We start from the raw sequence: 24,602 nt of genomic DNA on the forward strand, positions 1-24,602 counted from the left end.
GTCAATTGTGGCACCAGTAGAGTAGCTATCTAGCTATATAACCACGTCCCTCTGCAAACTAGCCTTTTCCGACGTTGATACTTATTTAAATAGGTAAGAGAATATCATGAAAGTTAGGTGATGTCACCTTAACCCCTTAATAATGAATCCAACTGTTTGACATGGAGAGGGGTTCAATAACTTTATGATACAACTTTATTAATGTAGAACAACGGTGACTTTTATGATTTTCCAGTTCCTTTTACCAAAAAGGTTCTATCCGCACTCCGACCTGCAAAAGGCAGCAATAAGCAACACAGCGTCTAGTTGCTGGAAACTACACGAAGAAGACACCCTAGCTTTGACGCCAACTAATAACGTCTTTCTCTTCAGTGTATACGGGTAAACAATGACCAAGAACAATTTACACAATAGCGTTTTTTCATTCTTGTTGTTTAGACATTTACAAACCCATGGAACAAAAATATGGCTCATTTAACTGCACAGCATCACATACCCCATGTATTATTTAATTCGTGTTAGAGACAGGACTTGGTTGGTAGATATTATATAGGTTACGCTAGCTGCTAACAATGGCTAACTGTATGGTTTTTCACACTCAAATAGCCTCCATCATGGAGGTGCTAGCGAATGCAGCAGTGGCAGAGATCTGTAAACTCGTAGACGACGACTACGCAGTGTTTCGTTTGGAAATAACTCAAAGCCAGAAAGAAAACAGGGTATTGCGGAGGAAACTACTGGAAATGAAGGTGTCACGGGAGCGCGCAGAGAGYACAATGCGAGAGCGCGTCCTCGCCAGTCGTCCCAGAAGTGTCAAGCTCCTCGACCGATACAGAGGAATGGCAAGAGGTACATTTTGCAGAAGGCTGTGGAGCAGGTCGCAGTTCATATATAGCTGAGTGCCTGTRGCCCCGTTCCCCTCTGCACGTGTGTTCAGATGTGTTACCCATAATTGGATCTTGGTCAGTGTTTGGATAGAATGCAATAATTTCCTTGATTAATTGGCTATCTTGCACAAAGACACAATATCATATTGTAACCAGATTATTGATTTACTGCTTTTCCTATTATTTACTCAATGAAAACAATGTGATACATGGAACATAATACATCAATCAATAAATAGTATATCAAGAAGTTATAATTAGTGTTACCTTACATCCTTGCCAATTGTAGACAGRGTCAATAGTGTACAATATACCGCTAACCTAACCACCCCTTTTCCTCCAATCACTCTCTCAGGTGAAGGACATCTTACTGGAYYCTACAAGAGCTTTGTGAAGCCAGCGGGACACAATACATGGAGAGATGACCAACCAGTCACTGTTGATGYGGGGAGTGGAACCTCYAACCAGCATGTTATCGTGATAGAGGTTAGTCTAATAGAGTTACACCAAAAATGACAGTTGCTTTGTAACTCAAATGTGGCCCGTTTATTTTAGAAAGGCTCCCCTCAGCTATTCACTTGCTTACATGTACATCCTCATTTATCTGCCTTAGGGGAGCTTGTGAGACTTGCCTACTGTTAATATGTGTGTGTGAATAACTCACGCTGGCGAGTGAGATAAGATGCAAGAATAATCCTTTACTCAGGTATTACATGTTACAGGTCACGACATTCTATCTTGCATTACTCATCTCATATGTGTGTACTGTGTTCTATACTATCCATCTGAGCCTATGCCGCTCTGACATTGCTCATTCATATTTATATATTCTTATTCCATTCCTTACTTAGATTTGTGTGTATTTGGTATTTGTTGTGGAATTGTTAGATATTGCTGCAATGTTGGAACTAGAAGCACAAGCATTTCGCTACAATCCGCAATAACATATGCTAACCATGTGTATGTGACCAYTAAAATGTGATTTATCTATCCTAGATAGGTGCCCCACTAGCACCATCTCTGGGTTGGTATTATGCCCATTATCTTAACATCTTCCTTTTCATATAGAATTAGCTCGAGCACTTCATACCATTTTAATACCACAGTGAAAATACCTATTTACATTATCAACACCTTTTTCCTTCTCTTGTCCTAGTGTGGCGCACTGGTAGCATATTGGGCACTTCTGGGAGCCTCCGGGCCTCTTCTTCATCTTCCATATCCTCCTGAAATTGTGGAGGAARGGTTGGCAGAGATAACTGCCCTGGTGGGGTATTCCCCATCTCCTCATTATGTGTCCTGCCCACACCATCCAGGGGATATTCACAGTCTTCCCATGTGGCCCTCCTGTGCCCTATGCTCTCCTGAACTGGGCGTATGTCCCTCCAGCTCCTTCYATTCTTTCGGCCCTTTACTTCCACTTCATATGACCTTGTGCTGATGTGCCCTATGCATGTGCCAAGTCTCCATATGGCATCTCTGGCTTGAGGTGACAGGAGCACTCTGACAGTTTGGCCTTGTTTTAATACAGGCAAATTTTTGCATGCTGGTCATAGTAATGTTTTGACTTGTCCGAACGTGCACGCTTGTGTGCCTGAACATCCCTAATGACCTTAGGTGTGAGGAGCTTGGGAGCTGTTGGCAACAGAGAGCGAGTGCGTCTAGACATTAAGCGATGTACAGGACTGCTGCCGAAGCCCTCTGTGGGAGTATTTCTCAACGCCAAAATGGCTTGCCACACATCTCTGCCTTTCTGCATAGCCTTTGTGATGAGTCTTTGCTATTTTCACTGCTGACTCAGCCTTACCATTACTCTGACTGCGTTAGGATGAGGAGGACACATGATGGGTCTCCCAGGCTTTTGCACACAAAGCAAAGTCGTGACTCGTGAACTGGGGCTTATTATCCGTAACTACACCTTATCTGCTATGCCATATCTGATAAACTGCTGCTTACAACAATCGATGATSCAAGCGGSTGTTGTGTCAATCTCTWTCTCCACCTKCCAAAAATGGTAATAGTAGTCCACTATAATCAGGAAAGGAACACGCTTACTGTGAACAGATCCATTCCCACTTTAGACCAAGGACATGCTGGTATATCATGTGGCTGCAGGGTTTCCTTTTGCAGCTTAGGTAGGTTAGCATTCCATATGCTGCACACAGCCACAAAATGTTTTAATTTAGAATACTGAGTCTCTGGCTTTCCTGAGACTGGCTTCGATCCCTGAGTGCCCTGCTTGGATARGAGAGAGAATCATCGGGCGAAGAGTTTCTGGCACTAACACCCTGTCGCCTTTTGTCGACGACTGCTTCCTGCATTGTGAGTTTGTCTCTGTATGTCCAGCAGTCCCTTACCAGGATGGGCGTACTCTTTCTTGTGTCCGGCCAGCCTCTTAGGATAAAAGACTGAAGCGTTCGAGAAGTCTTTTCCTCTGCTGAATGAGCTTTGGATKGCATCCCATGTCTACGGGGAGATGTTGTGATCAGTAGCATGGTTCACGTCTTCAACCTCAGCCTGTAGAGCATGTACAGTCTCATTTYTCCGTTATTGCGCGTGACTAGCTGTTGGTAGTGCTGCTCAAGACAAGAAACCTGCAATGTGAAGCTCTACTCCTTTCTTGTATACTACCTGAAATTGATAACACTGAAGCTTTAGCGTCATCCTTTGTAGTCGCTACGGGGCAGACAGAAGAGTTTTTTTTTGAAGATGACCTCAAACGGCTTGTGATCAGTGTGCAACGTGATAAAGTCCCCATCATGAAGGTACTGGTCACAGGCGAACAATATGGCTAGGCACTCCTTTTCAATTTGAGCATATCCTTGCTCCGTGGGTGTCAATGTCCTCGAAGCAAATGCAATGGGCTGCCCCTTCTGCAGGAGCGCTGCCCCTAGYCCTTTGTCACTTGCAACACATTGTAGGGTCACTTCCTCAGAGAGGTCATAGTACCTCAGTATTGGTTGGTTGCTTACCAATTTCTTGATTTGCGCTAATGCAGCATCATGTTGAGGACGCCATGCCCACAGCACATCTTTATTGGTCAGTCGACGCAATGGCTCACAAGCGTCAGACAAATGAGGTAAGAATTAGGCTAAGTCATTTACAAAACCAATCAGTCGCTGCATTGCTTTTGCATCTGTAGGTGGCGGCATTTGCTGTACTGCCTCCGCCTTCTTGGAGTCTGGCTTCAGGCCTTCAGCTGTRAAAAGATGTCCCATGTATGTAATACTTGTGAGCCTGAGCTTAACTTTTGTCTTTATTCAGCTATAGATTAATCTGCCTTTCTCTTTGTAAGAGCTGAATCAGGTTGTGGTCATGGTCATGTACTGCTTCTTCCATTGTGGCACCACAGCCGTGTGCCAAGATGTCATCAGCTGTGACMCTTATTCCTGGCAGTCCCTGAAGTGCATCCGGTTGCCTTCGCTGATATTCCTCTGCAGCTGGTTTCACTCCTAAAGGTAACCTTGTCCACCGGTACCTACCATTGGGGGTCCAAAATGTGGTGAGGTAACTACTCTCTTCATCCAAATGTACCTGCCAGTACCATTTTTTGCATCCATAACCAAAAAGATTTTTGCTTTTGCCAGGCTTGGCAGTACCTCTTCAATGGTAGGCATTCGGTAATGCTCAGGGCACATGGATCGAGGCAGACTCTTATTTTGCCAGGCTTTTCCATCACAACCATGTTAATTATCCCCTTTGTAGGTTTGGTGACCTTTTATAATGACACCCTGTTCCTCCATTGAATCAACAGCCTTTAGTATCTTTTCTTTCAGTGGAATGGGGATTCGGCTGGGAATAATTTATTTTGAATTGTTCCAATCCTCTTCCCCCAGACCTAGGTGACGCTGAAGCATTTGACACTGTCTTCCAATAATACTGAGCAGTGTTCCCACTCGCACATGCGGGTCTTTTTTATCTAAGCCRGTAGCGATTTCATAATTCTCCCACTGATCACGGAAAAACAGACAGTTTCGATACAAATCGCCTTTCATGTCCATGGRGCTAGGCACCGGGAATTTGACCGAGAGACATTGCAGGCTCTTTTTCCTCGCTCATCTGTTCCACTTGTTTGCGTTTATCCGACAGTYATTACATCGTCCACATACCTTATATTTTCCATAGGGCTTGGCTTTGTGTTCATTTCTCTGACACTGTTAACATCTATGTTAGATAAGATCCAAGCATAATCCTATGAAAAGACCCCTGGTGGCATGTCTGGTGGGATAAGTGTGTGTGTCAGAGCGGTGTGTAAGTTGACTATGCAAACAATTTGGGATTTTCAACACATTAATGTTTCTTATAAAAAGAAGAAGTGATGCAGTCAGTCTCTCCTCAACTCTTAGCCAAGAGAGACTGGCATGCATAGTATTTATATCAGCCCTCTGAATACAATTAAGAGCACAACGTGCCACTCTCTTCTGGGCCAGCTGCAGCTTAACTAGGTCTTTCCTTGCAGCACTGGACCACACGACTGGACAATAATAAAGATTAGACAAAACTAGAGCCTGCAGAACTTGCTTTTTGGAGTTCGGTGTCAAAAAAGCAGAGCATCTCTTTATTACGGCTAAAACTCTCCCCATCTTTGCAACCATTGAATCTATATGTTTTGACCATGACAGTTTATAATCTAAGGTAACACCAAGTAATTTAGTCTCCTCAACTTGTTCAACAGCCACACCATTCATTACCAGATTCAGCTGAGGTCTAGCACTTAAGGAATGATTTGTACCAAATACAGTGCTCTTAGTTTTGAGATGTTTAGGACCAGTTTATTACTGGCCACCCATTCCAAAACAGACTGCAACTCTTTGTTAAGGGTTTCAGTGACTTCATTAGCTGTGGTTGCTTGGATGCCGTATATGGTTGACTATCCATCAGGCATACATGGACACACATGCTTTGTTTAATGCCAGTGGCAGGTCATTGATAAATAGAAAAGAGTAGAGGGCCTAGAGACTGCCCTGCAGTACACCACACTTTACATGTTTGACCTTAGAGACGTTTCCATTAAAGAAAACCCTTTGAGTTCTATTAGATGAATATAGCTCTGATGATCCACAATATGACAGGTTGAAAAGCCTGCACATAGCATCTAAATTTTGGTCAATATATCAAAGGCTGCACTGAAATCTAACAGTACAGCTCCCACAATGTCATTTGTCAGTGCAGTACATGTTGAGTGCCCTTCTCTATAAGCATGCTGAAAGTCTGTTGTTAATTTGTTTACAGAGAAATAGCATTGTATTTGTCAAACCAAATTTTTTCCAACGGTTTGCTAAGAGCTGGCAGCTGGCAGAGGTTGTGGACAGGTGTCTTTTATACAGGTAACGAGTTCAAACAGGTGCAGTTAATACAGGTAATAGTGGAGAACAGGAGGGCTTCTTAAAGAAAAAACTAACAGGTCTGTGAGAGCCGGAATTCTTACTGGTTGGTGAGTGATCAAATACTTATGTCATGCAATAAATGCAAATTAATTTACTTAAAAATCAATACAATGTGATTTTTCTGGATTTTTGTTTTAGATCCGTCTCTCACAGTTGGAAGTGTACCTATGATAAAATTTACAGACCTCTACATGCTTTGTAAGTAGGAAAACCTGCAAAATCGGCAGTGGTATCAAATACTTGTTCTCCCACTGTACATATGAGTATGGGTAATGTAGGGTATGTAAACATTATATTTAAGTGGCATTTGTTTAAGTTGGCTAGTGGGAATATTTTACATAATTTTCATCAATTCCCATTTTTAAAGTGGCTGGAGTTGAGTCAGTATGTTGGCAGCGGGCCGCTAAATGTTAGTGGTTGCTGTTTAACAGTCTGATGGCCTTGAGATAGAAGCTGTTTTTCAGTCTCTCGGTCCTGCTTTGATGCACCTGTACTGACCTCGCCTTCTGGTGATAGGCGGGTGAACAGAGCAGTGGCTTGGGTGGTTTTGTCCTTGATGATCTTTATGGCCTTCCTGTGACATCGGGGTGGTGTAGGTGTCTGGAGGGCAGGTAGTTGCCCCCGGTGGTGCCGTTCTGCAGGACCTCACTACCCTCTGGAGAGCTTACGGTTGTGGGCGGAGCAGTTGCCGTACCAGGCGGTGATACAGCCCGACAGGGATGCTCTCGATTGTGCATCTGTAGAAGTTTGTGAGTGCTTTTGGTGGACAAGCGAATTTCTTCAGCTCTGAGGTTGAAGAGGCGCTGCTGCGCCTTCTTCAACACGCTGTCTGTGTGGGTGGACCAATTCAGTTTGTCCGTGATGTGTACACCGAGGAACTTAAAACTTTCCACTTCTCCACTACTGACCCGTGATGTGGATAGGGGGGTGCTCCTCTGCTGTTTCCTGAAGTCCACAATCATCTCCTTTTTTGTTGACGTTGAGTGTGCAGGTTATTTTCCTGACACCACACTCGAGGGCCCTTCACCTCCTCCTGTAGGCGTTCTGTCGTTGTTGGTAATCAAGCCTACCACTGTAGTGTCATCCGCAAACTTGATGATTGAGTTGGAGGCGTGCATGGCCACGCGAGTCGTGGGTGAACAGGGAGTACAGGAGAGGGCTCAGACGACACCTTGTGGGCCCCAGTTGTTGAGGATCAGGGGGTGGAGATGTTGTTACCTACCCTCACCACCTGGGGGCGGCCCGTCAGGAAGTCAGGACCCAGTTGCACAGGGCGGGGTCGAGACCCAGGGTCTCGAGCTTGATGACGAGTTTGGAGGGTACTATGGTGTAAATGCTGAGCTGTAATCGATGAACAGCATTCTCATATAGGATTCCTCTTGTCCAGATGGGTAGGGCAGTGTGCAGTGTGGTTGCGATTTGCGTCGTCTGTGGACCTATTGGGTCGGTAAGCAAATTGGAGTGGGTCTAGGGTGTCCGGTAGGGTGGAGGTGATATGGTCCTTGACTAGTCTCTCAAAGCACTTCATGATGACGGAAGTGAGTGTACGGGGCGGTAGTCGTTTAGCTCAGTTACCTTAGCTTTCTTGGAACAGGAACAATGGTGGCCCTCTTGAAGCATGTGGGAACAGCAGACTGGGGTAAGGATTGATTGAATATGTCCGTAAACACACCAGCCAGCTGGTCTGCGCATGCTCTTGAGGACGCGGCTGGGAATGCCGTCTGGGCCTGCAGCCTTGCGAGGGTTAACACGTTTAAATGTTTTACTCACCTCGGCTGCAGTGAAGGAGAGCCCGCAGGTTTTGGTAGGGGGGCGTGTCAGTGCACTGTATTGTCCTCAAAGCGGGCAAAAAAGTTGTTTAGCCTCGTCTGGGAGCAAGACATCCTGGTCCCGACGGGGCTGGTTTCTTTTTGTAATCCGTGATTGACGTTAGACCTGCCACATACTCTTGTGTCTGAGCTGTTGAATTGCGACTCGATTTTGTCTCTGTACTGGGACTTAGCCTGTTTGATTGCCTTGCGGAGAGAATAGCTACACTGTTTGTATTCGGTCATGCTTCCGGTCACCTTGCCCTGGTTAAAGCAGTGGTTCGCGCTTTCAGTTTCACGCGAATGCTGCCGTCAATCCACGGTTTTCTGTTGGGAATGTTTTAATCGTTGCTGTGGGTACGACATCGTCAATGCACTCCTAATGAACTCGCTCACCGAATCAGCATATTCGTCAATATTGTTGTTGGACGCAATGCGGAACATTTCCAATCCGCGTGATCGAAGCAGTCTTGAAGCGTGGATTCAGATTGGTCGGACCAGCGTTGAACAGACCTGAGCGCGGGAGCTTGTTGTTTTAGTTTCTGTTTGTAGGCTGGATCAACAAAATGGAGTCGTGGCAGCTTTTCCGAAAGGGGGCGGGGAGGGCCTATATGCGTCGCGGGAAATTAGTATACAATGATCTAGGGTTTTTCCAGCCCTGGTAGCACAATCGATATGCTGATAGAATTTAGGGAGTTTTGTTTTTAGATTAGCCTTGTTAAAATCCCCAGCTACGATGAATGCAGCCTCAGGGTGTGTGGTTTCCAGTTTACAAAGAGTCAGATAAAGTTCGTTCAGGGCCATCGATGTGTCTGCTTGGGGGAATATATACGCTGTGATTATGATTGAAGAGAATTCCCTTGGTAGATAATGCGGTCGACATTTGATTGTGAGGAGTTCTAGATCAGGTGAACAGAATGACTTGAGTTCTCGTGTGTTGTTATGATGATCACACCACGTCTCTTAATCATAAGGCATACCCCCCGCCCCTCTTCTTACCAGAAAGATGTTTGTTTCTGTCGGCGCGATGCATGAAGAAACCAGCTGGCTGCACCGACTCCGTTAGCTCTCTTGAGTTAGCATGTTTCCGTGAAGCAGAGCACGTTGCAATCCCTGATGTCTCTCTGGAATGCTACCGTGCTCGGATTTCATCAACCTTAATTGTCAAGAGACTGGACATTGGCGAGTAGTATGCTAGGGAGTGGAGCGCGCATGTGCCCGTCTCCGAAGCCTGACCACGAGCCGCCTCGTTTGCCCCTTTTTACGGGGCGCACAGGGTCGCCGGCTGGGATCAGATCCATTGTATTGGGTGGAAGGCAAAACACTGGATCCGTTTCGGGGAAGTCATATTCCTGGTAGGAACGATGATGAGTTGACGGTAATCGATATTCAGTAGTTCCTCCGACTGTATGTAATGAACCTAGATTACCTGGGGTACCGATGTAAGAAATAACACATAAAAAAACAAAATACTGCATATTTTCCAGGAACGCGAAGCGAGGCGGCCATCTCTTTTCGGCGCCGGAAGTAGATATGATTATAGGTCTGCTGTTAGAACCAGTAAAGGCCACTTTAACACTCTTGGGTAGCGGATTACTTTGGCTTCCTCCAGGCCTGAGGACAAAACTCTAGGCTCAGATTAAAAAATGACTGATATGAGTGGCTATAGAGTCAGCTACCATCCTCAGTAGCTTTCCATCTAAGTTGTCAATGCCAGGAGGTTTGTCATTATTCTTTAACAATCATTTCCCCACCTCTCCCACATAACTTTACAAAATTCAAACTTGACTGCTTTCCTTTCATTATTTGTTTTTTTATGCATGAATATAATTGCTCACTGTTTGTCATGGGCATTTCCTGCCTAAGTTTGCCCACTTTGCCAATTAAATAATCATTAAAATAATTGGCAACACCAAATGGTTTTGTCATGAATAAGCCATCTGATGAATCGATGAAAGATGGAGTTGAATGTCTTTCTGCCATAATTTCATTTAAAGTATCCAAAGTTTTTTTCCCGTAATTCTTTGTCAATTGATCTTGGCTTCATAAACAGTTTCTTCTTCTTTTTGTCATGTTTAGTCAAATAATTTCTCAATTTGCAGTAAGTCAGCCAGTCAGATGTGCAGCCAGACTTATTAGCCACTCCTTTTGCCCCATCTCTTTCACCATACAGTTTTTCAATTCCTCATCAATCCATGAGCCTAACAGTTCTAACAGTCAGTTTCTTAACAGGTGCATGTTTATCAATAATTGGAAGAAGCAATTCATAAATTCATCAAGTGCAGTATCTGGATGAGATCCTTATTAATCACATCAGAACAACAAATATTTTTAACATCATCCACATAAGAGTCACAGCAAAATCTATTGTATGATCTCTTATACACTATTTTTAGGCCCAGCTGTTGGAACTTTGGCTTCTGGATATAGCCACTATATTGTGATCACTGCATCCAATCGGTTCGGATACAGCTTTAGAACAAAGTTCTACAGCATTAATAAAAATGTGATCGATACATGTGGATGATTTTATTTAACCTTTATTTAACTAGGCAAGTCAGTTAAGAACAAATTCTTATTTTCAATGACGGCCTAGGAACAGTGGGTTAACTGCCTTGTTCAGGGCAGAAGGACAGATTTTACCTTGTAAGCTGGGGATTCGATCTTGCAACCTTTCGGTTACTAGTCCAGCGCTCTAATCACTAGGCTACCTGCCGCACATCTTGTTCCTGTAGTGTTTGTAAACACTGTCGTGTCTTTGGCTATGCCGGATTAAGTGATATGACATGCTATTCTATAAAATAATTTCTCTGTTATTAATATTACTGATGAAGCTAATCATGTAAATGTAATTAACTAGAAAGTCGGGGCACACGAAATAATGTTTATAGAGCTGTTATCTTCCGAATAAACTCTTAACTTCTCTAGGATAGGGGGCAGCAAATTCACTATTGGATAAATAGCGTGCCCAATTTCAACTTCCTTCTACTCATCCCCAGAATATAAGATATGCATATTATTAGTAGATTTGGAAAGAAAACACTATGAAGTTTCTAAAACTGTTTAGATCATGTCTGTAAGTATAACAGAACTTATGTAGCAGGCAAAACCCCGAGGACTAACCATTCATTTTATTTTTATTTTTAAGTCACTGTCTGTTCAATGAGTTTTCATTGGAATACTGGATTTCTAATCACCCTGTTTTCAGCCTACCGCTTCCACTGGATGTCACCACTCTTTGGAAATAGGTTGACGTTATTCCTTTGTGCAATGAAGAAGTGAGGCCACCTGAAACAGTGTAAAGTCATGTGTACTGTTGGAGAGTTGCGCAAGACTAGAAAAGTAGCGTTAGTTTTGTGATCTCCTGTATTGAAAACAGATAGACCCGTCTTCAATTTGATCGATTATTAACGTTTACCAGTACCTTTAAGTTGTATTACAAAAGTAGTTTGAAATGTTTTGGCAAAGTTTAGAGGTAATTTTTTAGATATTTTGTAGTGACCTTGCGCAAATTGGAAGCTGTTTTTTTCTGGATCAACCGCGCCAAATAAATGGACAATTTGGATATATATGGACGGAATTAATCGAACAAAAGGACCATTTGTTGATGTTTATGGGACATTTTGGAGTGCCAACAAAAGAATCTCGTCAAAGGTAAGGCATGATTTATATTTTATTTCTGCGTTTTGTGTCGTGCCTGCAGCGTTGAAATATGCTACACTCTCTTTGTTTACTGTTGTGCTATCATCAGATAATAGCATCTTATGCTTTCGCCGAAAAACCTTTTGAAATCTGACATGGTGGCTGGATTCACAACGAGTGTAGCTTTAATTTGGTATCTTACATGTGTGATTTAATGAAAGTGATTTTTATCATTTTTTTGAATTGGTGCTCTACATTTTCCCTGGCTATTGGCCAAGTGGGACGGTAGCGTCCCACATATCCTAGAGAATTAAAGACCTGGTAAGTAATCTTTTACCTCAATAGCAGTCAATATTTAATCGTCACCTTATTAGTCATCTGAAAGTTGTAAATTCTTGGTTATCTTCACGAACCCTGGCTAACAAGTTGAATCAGCAATACAAAATGTGGTTTAATTATTTATTTACTAAATACCTAAATAATCCCACAGAATGGATCATACATTGATTACAAATTATGTCAAAAGGAAAACGTCCCTAGCGGACGGAACAGATATGACGGCTGGTCACAAAGAAAGGGGGTTGGGTTTTGAATGAAAGAGGGGAAGACTGAGGAACAAACGATTTTGTCTCTCTATTGGGCCATAGGCAGCTATGCTATCGTAAATACAGTATCTTATGCATTCTAAATAACCGCCCATTCGAAAAAGGAAAATGCCATAAATATTTACTCTGAGCTGCGCTTCGGTAGATTGGTCGTAGATAAAGGCCGGGTTGTCCTTTGAAGAATGTCTGGTGGTAGAACGGATACTTAGTAGTACCGTCGCCGTGTGGTAGACAGATACTCTGTCCGTCCTCTCCTAGCCCACGTCTACAGTTGCTGCGCTAACGCAACGGCTAGGTGGTATCACTTCTTTAGTGAATAAGAGTTCAAAGTTCATACCAAGTTGCCATACTATATTCTGGCTGGTAGAGTCAAAACTCATCCTTTTGGAGTGTGGATCGTCATCTTCACTTTGAAATTCGATGCTAATTTTGTTAGGTTCTGGTTGTCCAACCAGAGCTCACGCTGAGGTTGGCTTAGTTCTGTAGGTGGCCTTGTCCTTTTTAACGCGGGGACCGCAAGTCCTCACGTCCTTGGAACAGGAAGTTGAATTTTCGTCAACGGGTTTATATAGTGGTGAAACAAGGGTGCGTTTCATAGTTTACAACACATGTCTGTTCACTTGGGCGGGGCCTCTGAGTGAGCAGAGTGGTGTTCTTATGACAAACCGTTCTCTCATTAACTTCTTTGGGGTAGGGGGCAGTATTTTCACTTCCGGATGAAAACGGCCTGCTACAAAGCCATAAAAGCTAGAATAGGCATATTATTAGTAGATTTGGATAGAAAACACTCTGAAGTTTCTAAAACTGTTTGAATGATGTCTGTGAGTATAACAGAACTCATCAGGCAGGCAAAAACCTGAGAAAAAATCCAACCAGGAAGTGGGAAATCTGAGGTTGGTCGATTTTCAACTCATCTCCTATTGAAGATACAGTGGGATATTGGTAATGTTGCACTTCCTAAGGCTTCCARTAGATGTCAACAGTCGTTAGAACCTTGTCTGATGCCTCTACTGTTTAGTGGGGCCGAAGGAGAGAGGAATGAGTCAGGTCTGTCATGAGGTGACCATGCGCATTCACGTGAGAGCGAGCTCTGTTCCATCGCAATTCTGAAGACAATGGAATACTCCGGTTGGAACATTATTGAAGAATGATGTTAAAAATATCCTAAAGATTGATTCAATACTTCGTTTGTCATATTTTTACGGACTGTAATATAACTAACATTTCGTCCGTACTTTCCGCTGGACCTGCCCGCGCGTCGTGACTTTGGAAAGTGTACTGAACGCTAGAACAACAAGGAGGAATTTGGACATAAATAACGGACATTATCGAACAAAACAAACATTTACTGTGGAACTGGGATTCCTGGGAGTGCATTCTGATGAAGATCATCAAAGGTAAGTGAATGTTTATAATGTTACTTCTGACTTCTGTTGACTGCATAATATGGCGGATATATTTGTGTCTTGATTGGGCTCTGAGCGCCGACTCAGATTATTGCAAGGTTTGCTTTTTTCGTAAAGCTTTTTTGAAATCTGACACAGCGGGTGCATTAAGGAGAAGTGCATCTAAAATTCCATGCATAACAGTTGTATCTTTTAGCAATGTTATTTTTGAGTATTCCTGTAAATTGATGTGGCTCTCTGCAAAATCAAAGGATGTTTTGGAACTTCTGAACGTAAGGCGCCAATGTAAACTCAAGTTTTGGATATAAATATGAATTTTACCGAACAAAACATACATGTATTGTGTAACATGAAGTCCTATGAGTCATCGATGAAGATCATCAAAGGTTATGATTAATTGTATCTATATTTCTGCTTTTGTGGAATCCTCTCTTTGGCTGGAAAAATGGCTGTGTTATTCTGTGAATAGGCACTCACCTAACATAATCGTTTGGTTTGCTTCGGCGTAAAGCCTTTTTTAAATCGGACACTGTGGCTGAATTTACAACAAGTGTATCTTTAAAATGGTGTAAAATACATGTATGTTTGAGGAATTTTAATTATGGGATTTCTGTTGTTTTGAATTTGCGCGCCTGCAGTTTCACTGGCTGTTGAAGAGGTGGGACGCTACCGTCTCACGTACCCTAGAGAGGTTTTAAGAAGCTAAAATGTACATTTAATCTTTTCACAAATAGTTTCATATTTAAACATTTAAATTGCACAACAATTCCATGTGAATCTCATAACTAGAATGTGTAGATTTTCCAAGATACAGTTTGTCGTCCTATCATCAGTAATCATGTCTCAGACGCCAACTGATCGGACATCATATTCATTAAGTACCAACGCATATTTTCAACTGGTTGGATTACCGAAATATGGTTCCGTTTCCCACCCTTTGAGGTTTCCAGAATCTCTATGTTAACAAAGGGCTTTTCAAGAGTCAACTCTATAGAGTAGAGAGAGAGAAACGGGGGGGGGGAGGTATTTATGGGGGTCATAAACCTCCCCCAACAGGCCAACATCATGACAACACCTTGGTAGGTTGATTAATAACCTGAACCAGATTACAGGCACTGGTTACAGTAAGAAGCTTCCTCTTGAGCGGACAGCTTGATGAAAACCAGTCAATATTCAGGTCCAAGAAAGTAGACCTCTGTGTTTACATCACATACAATCAAGCATATCACACATATTATTTAGATACTGACTGTTAGCACTTGGTGGCCTATAGCAACACCCCAAAAGAAAAGGCTTTAGATGTGCCAAGTGCAACCACAACACTTCAATAACACTTGACATCGGATCTTCTCTAAGCATTACAGGGATATGCCTCTGAATATATACAGGAACATCTCCCCCAAAAGCATTTCTGTATCTTCTATAAATGTTATCATCAAATMAATTATCTAAGTCTCAGAAATGGCTAATATGAATGCTATCTGATGTTAGCAAGTTATTGATTTCATGAACCTTATTTCTAAGGCTACATATATTAATATGGGCTATTTTCAGCCCTTTCCTGGGTAGCTTATCAGAGATAAGAGAGCAGACAAAGCAAGAGAAAAAAAATATACATTCAGCAGTCCATTAATRAATTGGTGTGTGTGTGTGCTGCGGGGTTGAGGCTACGGACCCATAGGCTTGGCTTTCTCGTCCCTTCCAGGCTTCTGGGAGGGTAGACAATGAGCCTGTCGTAGCAGATGTACTTAATGTCCCCATGCGCTCTGGCAGCTTTCATGACTGGGATCAGTTTTTCCTCTTCTGGCGCACAGCTWCAGGATTYTCTTCGTTGAGGAAGATATACGTGCCTCTCAAGTTCTTGGGTCCTTCCAGAACAGGTACCTTGTCCTTGAAACTTGGGAACTTGACCACTATCGGCCTGGGCCTATCACCTGGGCCGGTGGTGGATTTTCCAGTCCTGTGGACACACTCCACCTCAATCTTCCTGTGGTCCATCTTCAATTTCTCAGAGATCATTTCCCTCACTTTGTCCTAATACTCCATCCAGGTCTCATGTGGCGATTCTGCAATTCCGTCCACAACCATGTTGTTTCGCCTTGATTGTCCCTCGAAATAGTCTGATTTATCGGTCGTTGTTATCATGGATTCACACACACAACTGATGTCCTCTCTCAATGAGTTACAGATTGCTGTCATCTTGCCGTTCTCCTGTTTCAACTCGTCGAGCTGATCCTGGGAGAACTGCAAACTGTTCTTCAGGTCCTGGACCTCTCTGGTCAGTCGTCCATTCTTTTATTAGTAGAATCCACAAGTATTTGGACAAAACACTTGAAGCTATTTTCTTGTTGTTGTAACAACTGCTTGTTGGTCTCTTTTTGTAGAGACACCACTGGCACTGTCCTCAACGGTACTCCCGCRGGCTTTGGTCTTTGTCATGGTACTCGGGACAATCCGTGGTCCCAGCCACAATGGCTAAAAGCGTRGCGGGCTGCGTTCAAGAACACCTCGCTAGCTTGATGTTCAGCTAGCTAGCAGCTAGGCTAGCTGCGACGCCAAATAGCTCCTCAGACCCGTCCTTGGTCAGCAGGATCACTGGAAAGATACAATCAGTCCCAGCAACTGATGCCAACTGCGTCGCGAGATCCAACATAAGAAGCTAGGTAGCTACCAATAACTTTCCAATGTACTTTTAAACAACAAACTTTCCAAACAATCAAAACCTAGCTCTTCCTCTTCCTTCCTACAACAGGAAGTGACATGTTACAGGTGTTACACGTTACAGCTCACCACATCCTAATCAGACCCTCCTAATGCACCCGTTTATCTATCCTAAATAGGTGCCCCACTAGCGCCATCTCTGGTTTGGTATTATGCCCATTATCTCATCACCTACGACATTGTTATCCAATTCAACTCATGTACCGGRAATAACCTCCTCTCTTCTTGTGTCAGTCTGCAGATGGAGAGGCTGCAGGTCCTGGAGGATCGTCTCTGGTCAAGCAGGAGAGGACTGAAGGAGAAGAGGACCCACGGCACAGTAGAGACATCCAGACTGTAGCCACGGGGGACCAATCCAACACCGCCATGCCCCAMCCCAGGACCAGACGCAGTATCACAGAGTTCAGTGAAARGCCGAACGCCGTCCTAAAGTCAGAGACTGACAAAGAGACTTTAACTGTAACAAAAAGGCTTTTACACACAGGATCTGACAGGTTAGACCCAGAGAGGCTGGGGCCACTGGGCTGTCCTCCTGCTCCTGGCTCAGAGTATTTACCAGTATTTCATCAGAGCCAGAGTAAGGATCATTCATGTGGAGATGGTGATCGTGACACGTTAGACAATGGCAATGATGATCCGTCTTGTTCTTACGCTACAGAGATGGACCCTGACAACATGCTCTTGGGTTTAGAGACACAGACTGATCTGTCTAGAGGACACTGGAACCAGTACAGTAGTGGTAGCGTATACTCTGAAGGGTGCCTAGATAAGAAAGGAGAGGGTCTGGTRGTAGATGAATTGACTGTGAAAGTGGAGGGCGACGCCCCTCCCACATGGAATGGAGATGGTCACCTTGGAGACGGACACTCACAGGGCAGAGATTTCTTAGATTACAGGGAAAGCTTYGAGACAAATTCACTTGTCGCGACCCACTCCACTTTACACGCATTCAGGGATRGCGACCTAGTGTCCACGTCGATGGGGCCTTCCGATTCACACGGCCGTGTTCTTTTTGATCAGAAATTGAACTCAAACGACAGGGCTAGAGACCAGGCTCAGGGAAAAGAAGCCACATCAGGAAATAATAAAGAGAAACGGTTCCTCTGCATGTTTTGTAACAAAGGCTTCAGCTGCCTCCAGAAGGTGGAGATCCACCAGAGGGTCCACACAGGGGAAAAACCTTTCAGCTGTACCCAGTGTCATATGCGCTTTGCCCAGACTGGTGACCTGAAGAGGCACCAGAGGGTCCACACAGGGGAGAAACCATTCGGTTGCCACCTGTGCCGGGCTAGTTTCTCCCACTCKTCCAGCCTGAAAAGGCACCAGAGGGTCCACACAGGGGAGAAACCCTACAGCTGCCCCCAGTGTGAGAAAAGGTTCTCCCACCAGCACCATTTGAAGATGCACCTGAAGGTCCACACGGGAGAGAGGTCGTTTGCCTGTACACACTGTGGGAAAAGTTTCTCCGAGAGGAGCTACCTCAGGATACACCAGCAGAAAAAACATTCCACTCTATAACGTAGAAAGTAACCATTCCACTCGATAGRTTCTGAAGTTTAGATCAAACTCTGCATTAAAGACAAAAATGAATTTATTGTTGTCAGCAGAAAAGACCCAGAGATGCATTTGGTATAACGAGAGCTACAGATTTCAGTGTTGAATATTCCTGAGTAGAATATTACATCCAGACATGGTGTGATATTTAAGGCATATACAATGCCTTTGGAAAGTATTCAGACCCCTTGACRTTTTCCACATTTTATTTCATTACAGCCTTATTCTATAATGGATTAAATAAATATAAAATCCTCAGCAATCTACACACAATACCCCATAATGCGAAAACAGGAATACCTTATTTACATAAGTATTCAGACCCTTTGCTATGAGAAATTGAGCTCAGGTYCATCTTGTTTCAATTGATCATCCTTGAGGAAAGTTCTACAACTTGATTGGAGTCCACCTATGGTAAAGTAAATTGATTGGACATGATTTGGCAAGGCACACATCTGTCTGTATAAGGTCACACAGTTGACAGTGTATGTCAGAGCAAAAACCAAGCCATGAGGTRGAAYGATTTGTCCGTAGAGCTCCAAYACAGGATTATGTCGAGGCACAGATCTGGGGAAGGGTACCAAAACATTTCTGCAGCATTGAAGGTCTCCAAGAACACAGTGGCCTCCATCATTCTTAAATGAAGAAGTTTGGAACCACCAAGACTCTTCCTGGTGCTGSCTTCCCGGCCAAACTGAGTAATCGGGCATGCTTTGGTGGGTGTTTTTCAGTSACAGGGACTGGGAGACTAGTCAGGATCAAGGCAAAGTAGAACGGAGCAAAGTACAGAGAGATCCTTGATGAAAACCTACTCCAGAGCGCTCAGGACCTCAGACTGGGGCGAAGGTTCACCTTCCAACAGYTCAACGACCCTAAGCACACAGCCAAGACGATGTAGGAGTGGCTTAGGGACAAGTCTCAATGTCCTTGAGTGGCCCAGCCAGAGCCCAGACTTCGATCATCTCTGGAGAGACCTGAAAATAGCTGTGTAGCAACACTCCCCATCCAAACTGGGACATAAATTAGCAAACATTTCTAAAAACCTGTTTTTGTTTTGTCATTATYGGGGTATTGTGTGTAGATTGATGAGGGGGAAAACTATTGAATCAATTTTAGAGTAAAGCTGTAACCTAAACAAAATGTGAAAAAAGTCAAGGGGTCTAAATGCTTTTCCGAAGGTACTGTAAGCCTAAAAAGTCTGTTGCATATTGTGTTTGTACTGTAAGCTATATGATGTTCACAAATGTCTGTTTCATTACTTCCATTCAACTATTGTTTTGACACTTTTAATAAGAAAATTAATGCAATTCATCAAGTTCATGCAGATTTTTTGTTCAGGCATGTTTGTGTGGTTTTCATATGGTGTATTTAAAACTTGTTTAATGTTTAGTCATTTTGACTTACACCCAACAGCGCTTTATAACCATTATAGACTTACTAAATATACCTACACATACACTAACAAACACATACTCTTCAAAATAGTTCAGTCAGGTTTGTCTGATGATGACTTTTCACTTATCATAGCTGACTTATTTTTTATCRACAACATCATGTTTAAAGCGRCTTCAGAAAGTATTCAGACCCCTTTTACTTTTTACATATTTTGTTGTGTTACAGGCTGAATTTAAAATGGATTAAATGGAGAATTCTTGTCACTGGCCTACACACAATACCCCATGATGTCAAAGTGGAATGATGTTTTTAGAAAATTTTACAAAATGAAAAGTCTTGAGTCAATTAGTATTCAACCCCTTTGTTATGGCAAGCCAAAATAAGTTCAGGAGTAAACATTTGCTTAACAAATCACATAACTTGCATGGACTCATTCTGTGTTCATTAATAGTTTTTAACATGATTTTTGAATTAGTACCTCTCTATACCCAACACATACAGTTATCTGTAATGTCCCTCAGTCGGGCAGTGAAATTCAAACACAGATTAAACCACAAAGACCAGGGAGGTTTTCCAATGCCTCTGAAAGAAGGGAACCTATTGMTAGATGGGTAAAACCTAAAAAMCAGACATTGAATATCCCTTTCAGCATGGGGAAGTTATTAATTACACTTTAGATGGTGTATCAATACACCCAGACACTACAAAGATACAGGAAGGAAAATTATTCATACATATTTCAATTGGCAACATATACATACTATTTGTATTTTATATGTATACCTTTGCCTATTCTCTCTGGTTTCTAACATACGGTTTTGCACCAAATGATTTTCAAATAAATCAAATCAAATGTATTTATAAAMGCCTTCTTACATTAGCTGATATCTCAAAGTGCTGTACAGAAACCCAGCCTAAAACCCCAAACAGCAAGCAATGCAGGTGTAGAAGCACGGTGGCTAAAACTCCCTAGAAAGGCCAGAACCTAGGAAGAAACCTAGAGAGGAACCAGGCTATGGGGGTGGCCAGTCCTCTTCTGGCTGTGCCGGGTGGAGATTATAACAGAACATGGCCAGATGTTCAAATGTTCATAGATGACCAGCAGGGTCAAATAATAATAATCACAGTGGTTGTCGAGGGTGCAACAGGTCAGCACCTCAGGAGTAAATGTCAGTTGGCTTTTCATAGCCTATCATTCAGAGTGTCTCTACCCCTCCTGCTGTCCCTAGAGAGTTGGAAACGGCAGGTCTGGGACAGGTAGCACGTCCGGGGAACAGGTCAGGGTTCCATAGCCGCAGGCAGAACAGTTGAATAGGAGCAGCAGCACGCCAGGTGGACTGGGGACAGCAAGGGAGTCATCAGGCCAGATAGTCATGAGGCATGGTCCTAGTGCTCAGGTCCTCAAGAGAGAGAAAGAAAGAATTAGAGAGCATACTTAAATACACACAGGACACCGGATAAGACAGGAGAAATACTCCAGATATAACAGACTGACCCTAGCCCCCAACACAAACTACTGCAGTATAAATACTGGAGGCTGAGACAGGAGGGTCGGGAGACACTGTGGCCCCATCCGACGATACCCCCGGACAGGGCCAAACAGGAAGGATATAACCCCACCCACTTTGCCAAAGCACAGCCCCCGCACCACTAGAGGGATTTCTTCAACCACCAACTTACAATCCTGAGACAAGGCCGAGTATAGCCCACAAAGATCTCCACCACAGCACAAACCACTGTGGCCCGTCCGGATACCCGACAGGGCCAAACAGGCAGGATATAACCCCTCCCACTTTGTCAAAGCACAGCCCCCACACCAATAGAGGGATATCTTCAACACCACATTACCATCCTAATACAAGGCCGAGTATAGCCCACAAAGATCTCCGCCACGGCACAACCCAGACATGAAGATCACGTCAGTGACTCAACCCACTCAAGTGACGCACCCCTCCCAGGGACGGCATGGAAGAGCACCAGTAAGCCAGTGACTCAGCCCCTGTAATAGGGTTAGAGGCAGAGAATCCCAGTGGAGAGACAGCGAGGGTGGTTCGTTGCTCCAGTCCCTTTTCGTTCACCTTTACACTCCTGGGCCAGACCACTCAATCATAGGACCTACTGAAGAGATGAGTCTTCAATAAAGACTTAAAGGTTGAGACCGAGTCTGCGTCTCTCACATGGGTAGGCAGACCATTCCATAAAAATTGAGCTCTATAGTAGAAAGCCCTGCCTCCAGCTGTTTGCTTAGAAATTCTAGGGACAGTTAGGAGGCCTGCGTCTTGTGACCATAGCGTACGTGTAGGTATGTACGGCAGGACCAAATCGGAAAGATGGGTAGGAGCAAGCCCATGTAATGCTTTGTAGGTTAGCAGTAAAACCTTGAATCAGCCCTTGCCTTAACAGGAAGCCAGTGTAGAGAGGCTAGCACTGGAGTAAAATTATCAAATTTTGGGGTTCTAGTCAAGATTCTAGCAGCCGTGTTTAGCACTAACTGAAGTTTATTTAGTGCTTTATCCGGGTAGCCGGAAAGTGAGGCATTGCAGTGTCTAACCTAGAAGTGACAAGAGCATGGATTCATTTTTCTGAATCATTTTTGGACAGAAAGTTTCTTATTTTTGCAATGTTACGTAGATGGAAAAAAGCTGTCCTTGAAACAGTCTTGATATGTTCGTCAAAAGAGAGATCAGGGTCCAGAGTAACGCCGAGGTCCTTCCAGTTTTATTTGAGACGACTTTACAACCATCAAGATTAATTGTAAGATTTAACAGAAGATCTGGTTGTTTCTTGGGACTAGAACAAGCATCTCTGTTTTGTCCGAGTTTAAAAGTAGAAAGTTTTCAGCCATCCACTCCTTATGTTTGAAACACAGGCTTCTAGCGAGGGCAATTTTGGGGCTTCACCATGTTTCATTGAAATGTACAGCTGTGTGTCATCCGCATAGCATGTAAAAGTTAACATTATGTTTCTGAATGACATCACCAAGAGGTAAAATATATAGTGAAAACAATAGTGGTCCTTAAACGGAACCTTGAGGAACACCGAAATTTACAGTTGATTTGTCAGAGYACAAACCATCCACAGAGACAAACTGATATCTTTCCGACAGATAAGATCTAAACCAGGCCAGAACTTGTCCGTGTAGACCAATTTGGGTTTCCAATCTCTCCAAAAGAATGTGGTGATCGATGGTATCAAAAGCAGCACTAAGGTCTAGGAGCACGAGGACAGATGCAGAGCCTCAATGCTAATCAATGCTTCAGAACCAAAATGTTGCATGGCTTGATTGTTGTCCAATTACCAGTCATCAGCATTAGCGCTCAAAGGCGGGCAGCATATCCAGATTAGTCTCAAGAGAGCACTTGTTTAATTTTCTCCGGTTTTGCATGGCAAAAACAGAGTAGGCCAGGCCTATGTTTATATTATCCATATAAAAGGTATGCATATATACAGTTTAGCAATCTATTAACATACTACGGATGCATCTTTGTCAGAACAATAGGGTAAAGCCACATGGCGTTCAGATAGTCCTAGTTTGGGTAGCTACTGGTTATATGTCTGAAGATAGCTGTAACTTCGCACTGCCTTAAATATTGTGTGATGAAAATGTAACATATTCTCGTGAATTTATTAAGATATTTGTGAGGAAGAAAGGGGCTACCCAGTGGTCAACATGCACTCCTGCAGGAAGCCCGCCAAAGTGATAGCTCACGGTGCAGACAGACCATGCTTTCCATCAGTCTCCTGCAACCTCCGCTGCATACAGGTAGGGTAAGCAGGGGCGTTGCCAGAATTTTGGGGCCCCATGGAGAGAAAAAAAAATACCGGCCCCTAACATAGAAATCATAATGTTTCAGATTAAAATAACGTACTGAACAATATGTGTTATTAAATGTACTAATTATAAGCTTCTGCTGCTCTATYCTACAATTATGCAGATTCTTGTTTCCACCTTCATCCTTTGCCTATATTAACAGTATTGCAAACATGTCTGGTTCTTAATGTTAACAAAAGCTGTCTGTGTCATGAGATTTTTAAGATGCATTATCATAAATAACTACACAATTGGTGACTTTTTTTTAATATATATGGTATTGTAGTCTGTTTTAATTAAGAAATTACCCAATGATCCATGTTTCAGATTAAAGCATTTATTACCAATTCTTATAAACAATGCTAACCCTCTTCTGCTCTATGCATAATTCCTAAATATATGCCTAAATAACATACCCAAAATAAAAATACATCCTGAACTATCTGGACTGCAGGCATAAATGTGGTGCCTACAGAGAACAAGCATCTGTGAAACGGCAACTGTAGTGTCAAGACATTATGTGGGCATTCCTGAGTAAGTTCAACAGGAGATAAACCATAGCAGAACATACTCTGAAACAGTATTTTGCCCATTCCCGGGCAGGCTTGGTAGAACAGGTTTTAAGGCATATGTCCTTGTGTTTGTTCCCTGTAAACAAAACTCAGAGGTTACACTGCACCAAGAGCAGCATCAAGCCTTCTTGTGAGCAAACTCATTCATAATGTCTTTAAAGATTTTTTTTCTAGCGAACTGGTTTTCAATTGAAAGGCTGGCAAGGCTGTTCAACCTGTCTTGGCACATTGTAGATCTTAGATAGTTCTTTATAAGTTTCAGCTTGCTGAAGGCACGTTCACCTCCAGCAACTGTTACAGGCATTGTACAGAAGATTCGAAGTGCAATGCACACCTCTCCAAAATGCTCTGTAGCTGCATCTTGTCGATGGCATTTAGGAGCTCTACAGGAGAAACATCATCTGAGAAAGGGGCACCAATATATCGTCTTTAGATGTCGCACTTCATTTTCAAATCCGTCTGTGAGATCTTTGGAGTACTTTTTCTCAATTTGTGGCAAGATACTAGAATTTGGTTTTCAGTCATTTTCTAAATGTGAGTATTGGTGAAAACTCCTCGCATATAGCTGCAATCGTGTGGAACCGCATGTCCAACTGACTGATTATACTATCCAGAGCCACATCAAACACTGTGTTGCGAAATCCAGTGTCTGACTTCTGTTCATCTGCGATGTCATCTTCTGGTCATCTGCTATGTCATCTTCAGTCTCATCAGGGAAACATTTTCTTTTTTTCTGGCGGCTCCTCTGTTCACTGTGAAACTGAGTAGTTACACCCATTTCATTTGCCACCATGGAGGCTTCTGCCAGAAGAGC

The 24,602-nt window shown here is 43.1% G+C and overlaps 1 protein-coding gene across 1 annotated transcript; it reads left to right on the top strand.

The window, feature by feature from the left end:
- The first annotated feature begins 357 nt into the window (after positions 1–357).
- Positions 358–20,262, top strand: LOC112081181 (uncharacterized). The gene is made up of 3 exons (XM_024147370.2): positions 358–849; positions 1,243–1,373; positions 16,691–20,262. The coding sequence occupies exons 1-3, from the start codon at positions 573–575 to the stop codon at positions 17,972–17,974; spliced, it is 1,692 nt and encodes a 563-aa protein (XP_024003138.2). The 5' UTR covers positions 358–572; the 3' UTR covers positions 17,975–20,262.
- Positions 20,263–24,602: the final 4,340 nt, after the last annotated feature.

The sequence above is a fragment of the Salvelinus sp. IW2-2015 genome, linkage group LG13 (assembly GCF_002910315.2).
Source record: "Salvelinus sp. IW2-2015 linkage group LG13, ASM291031v2, whole genome shotgun sequence".
Lineage (NCBI taxonomy): Eukaryota > Metazoa > Chordata > Actinopteri > Salmoniformes > Salmonidae > Salvelinus > Salvelinus sp. IW2-2015.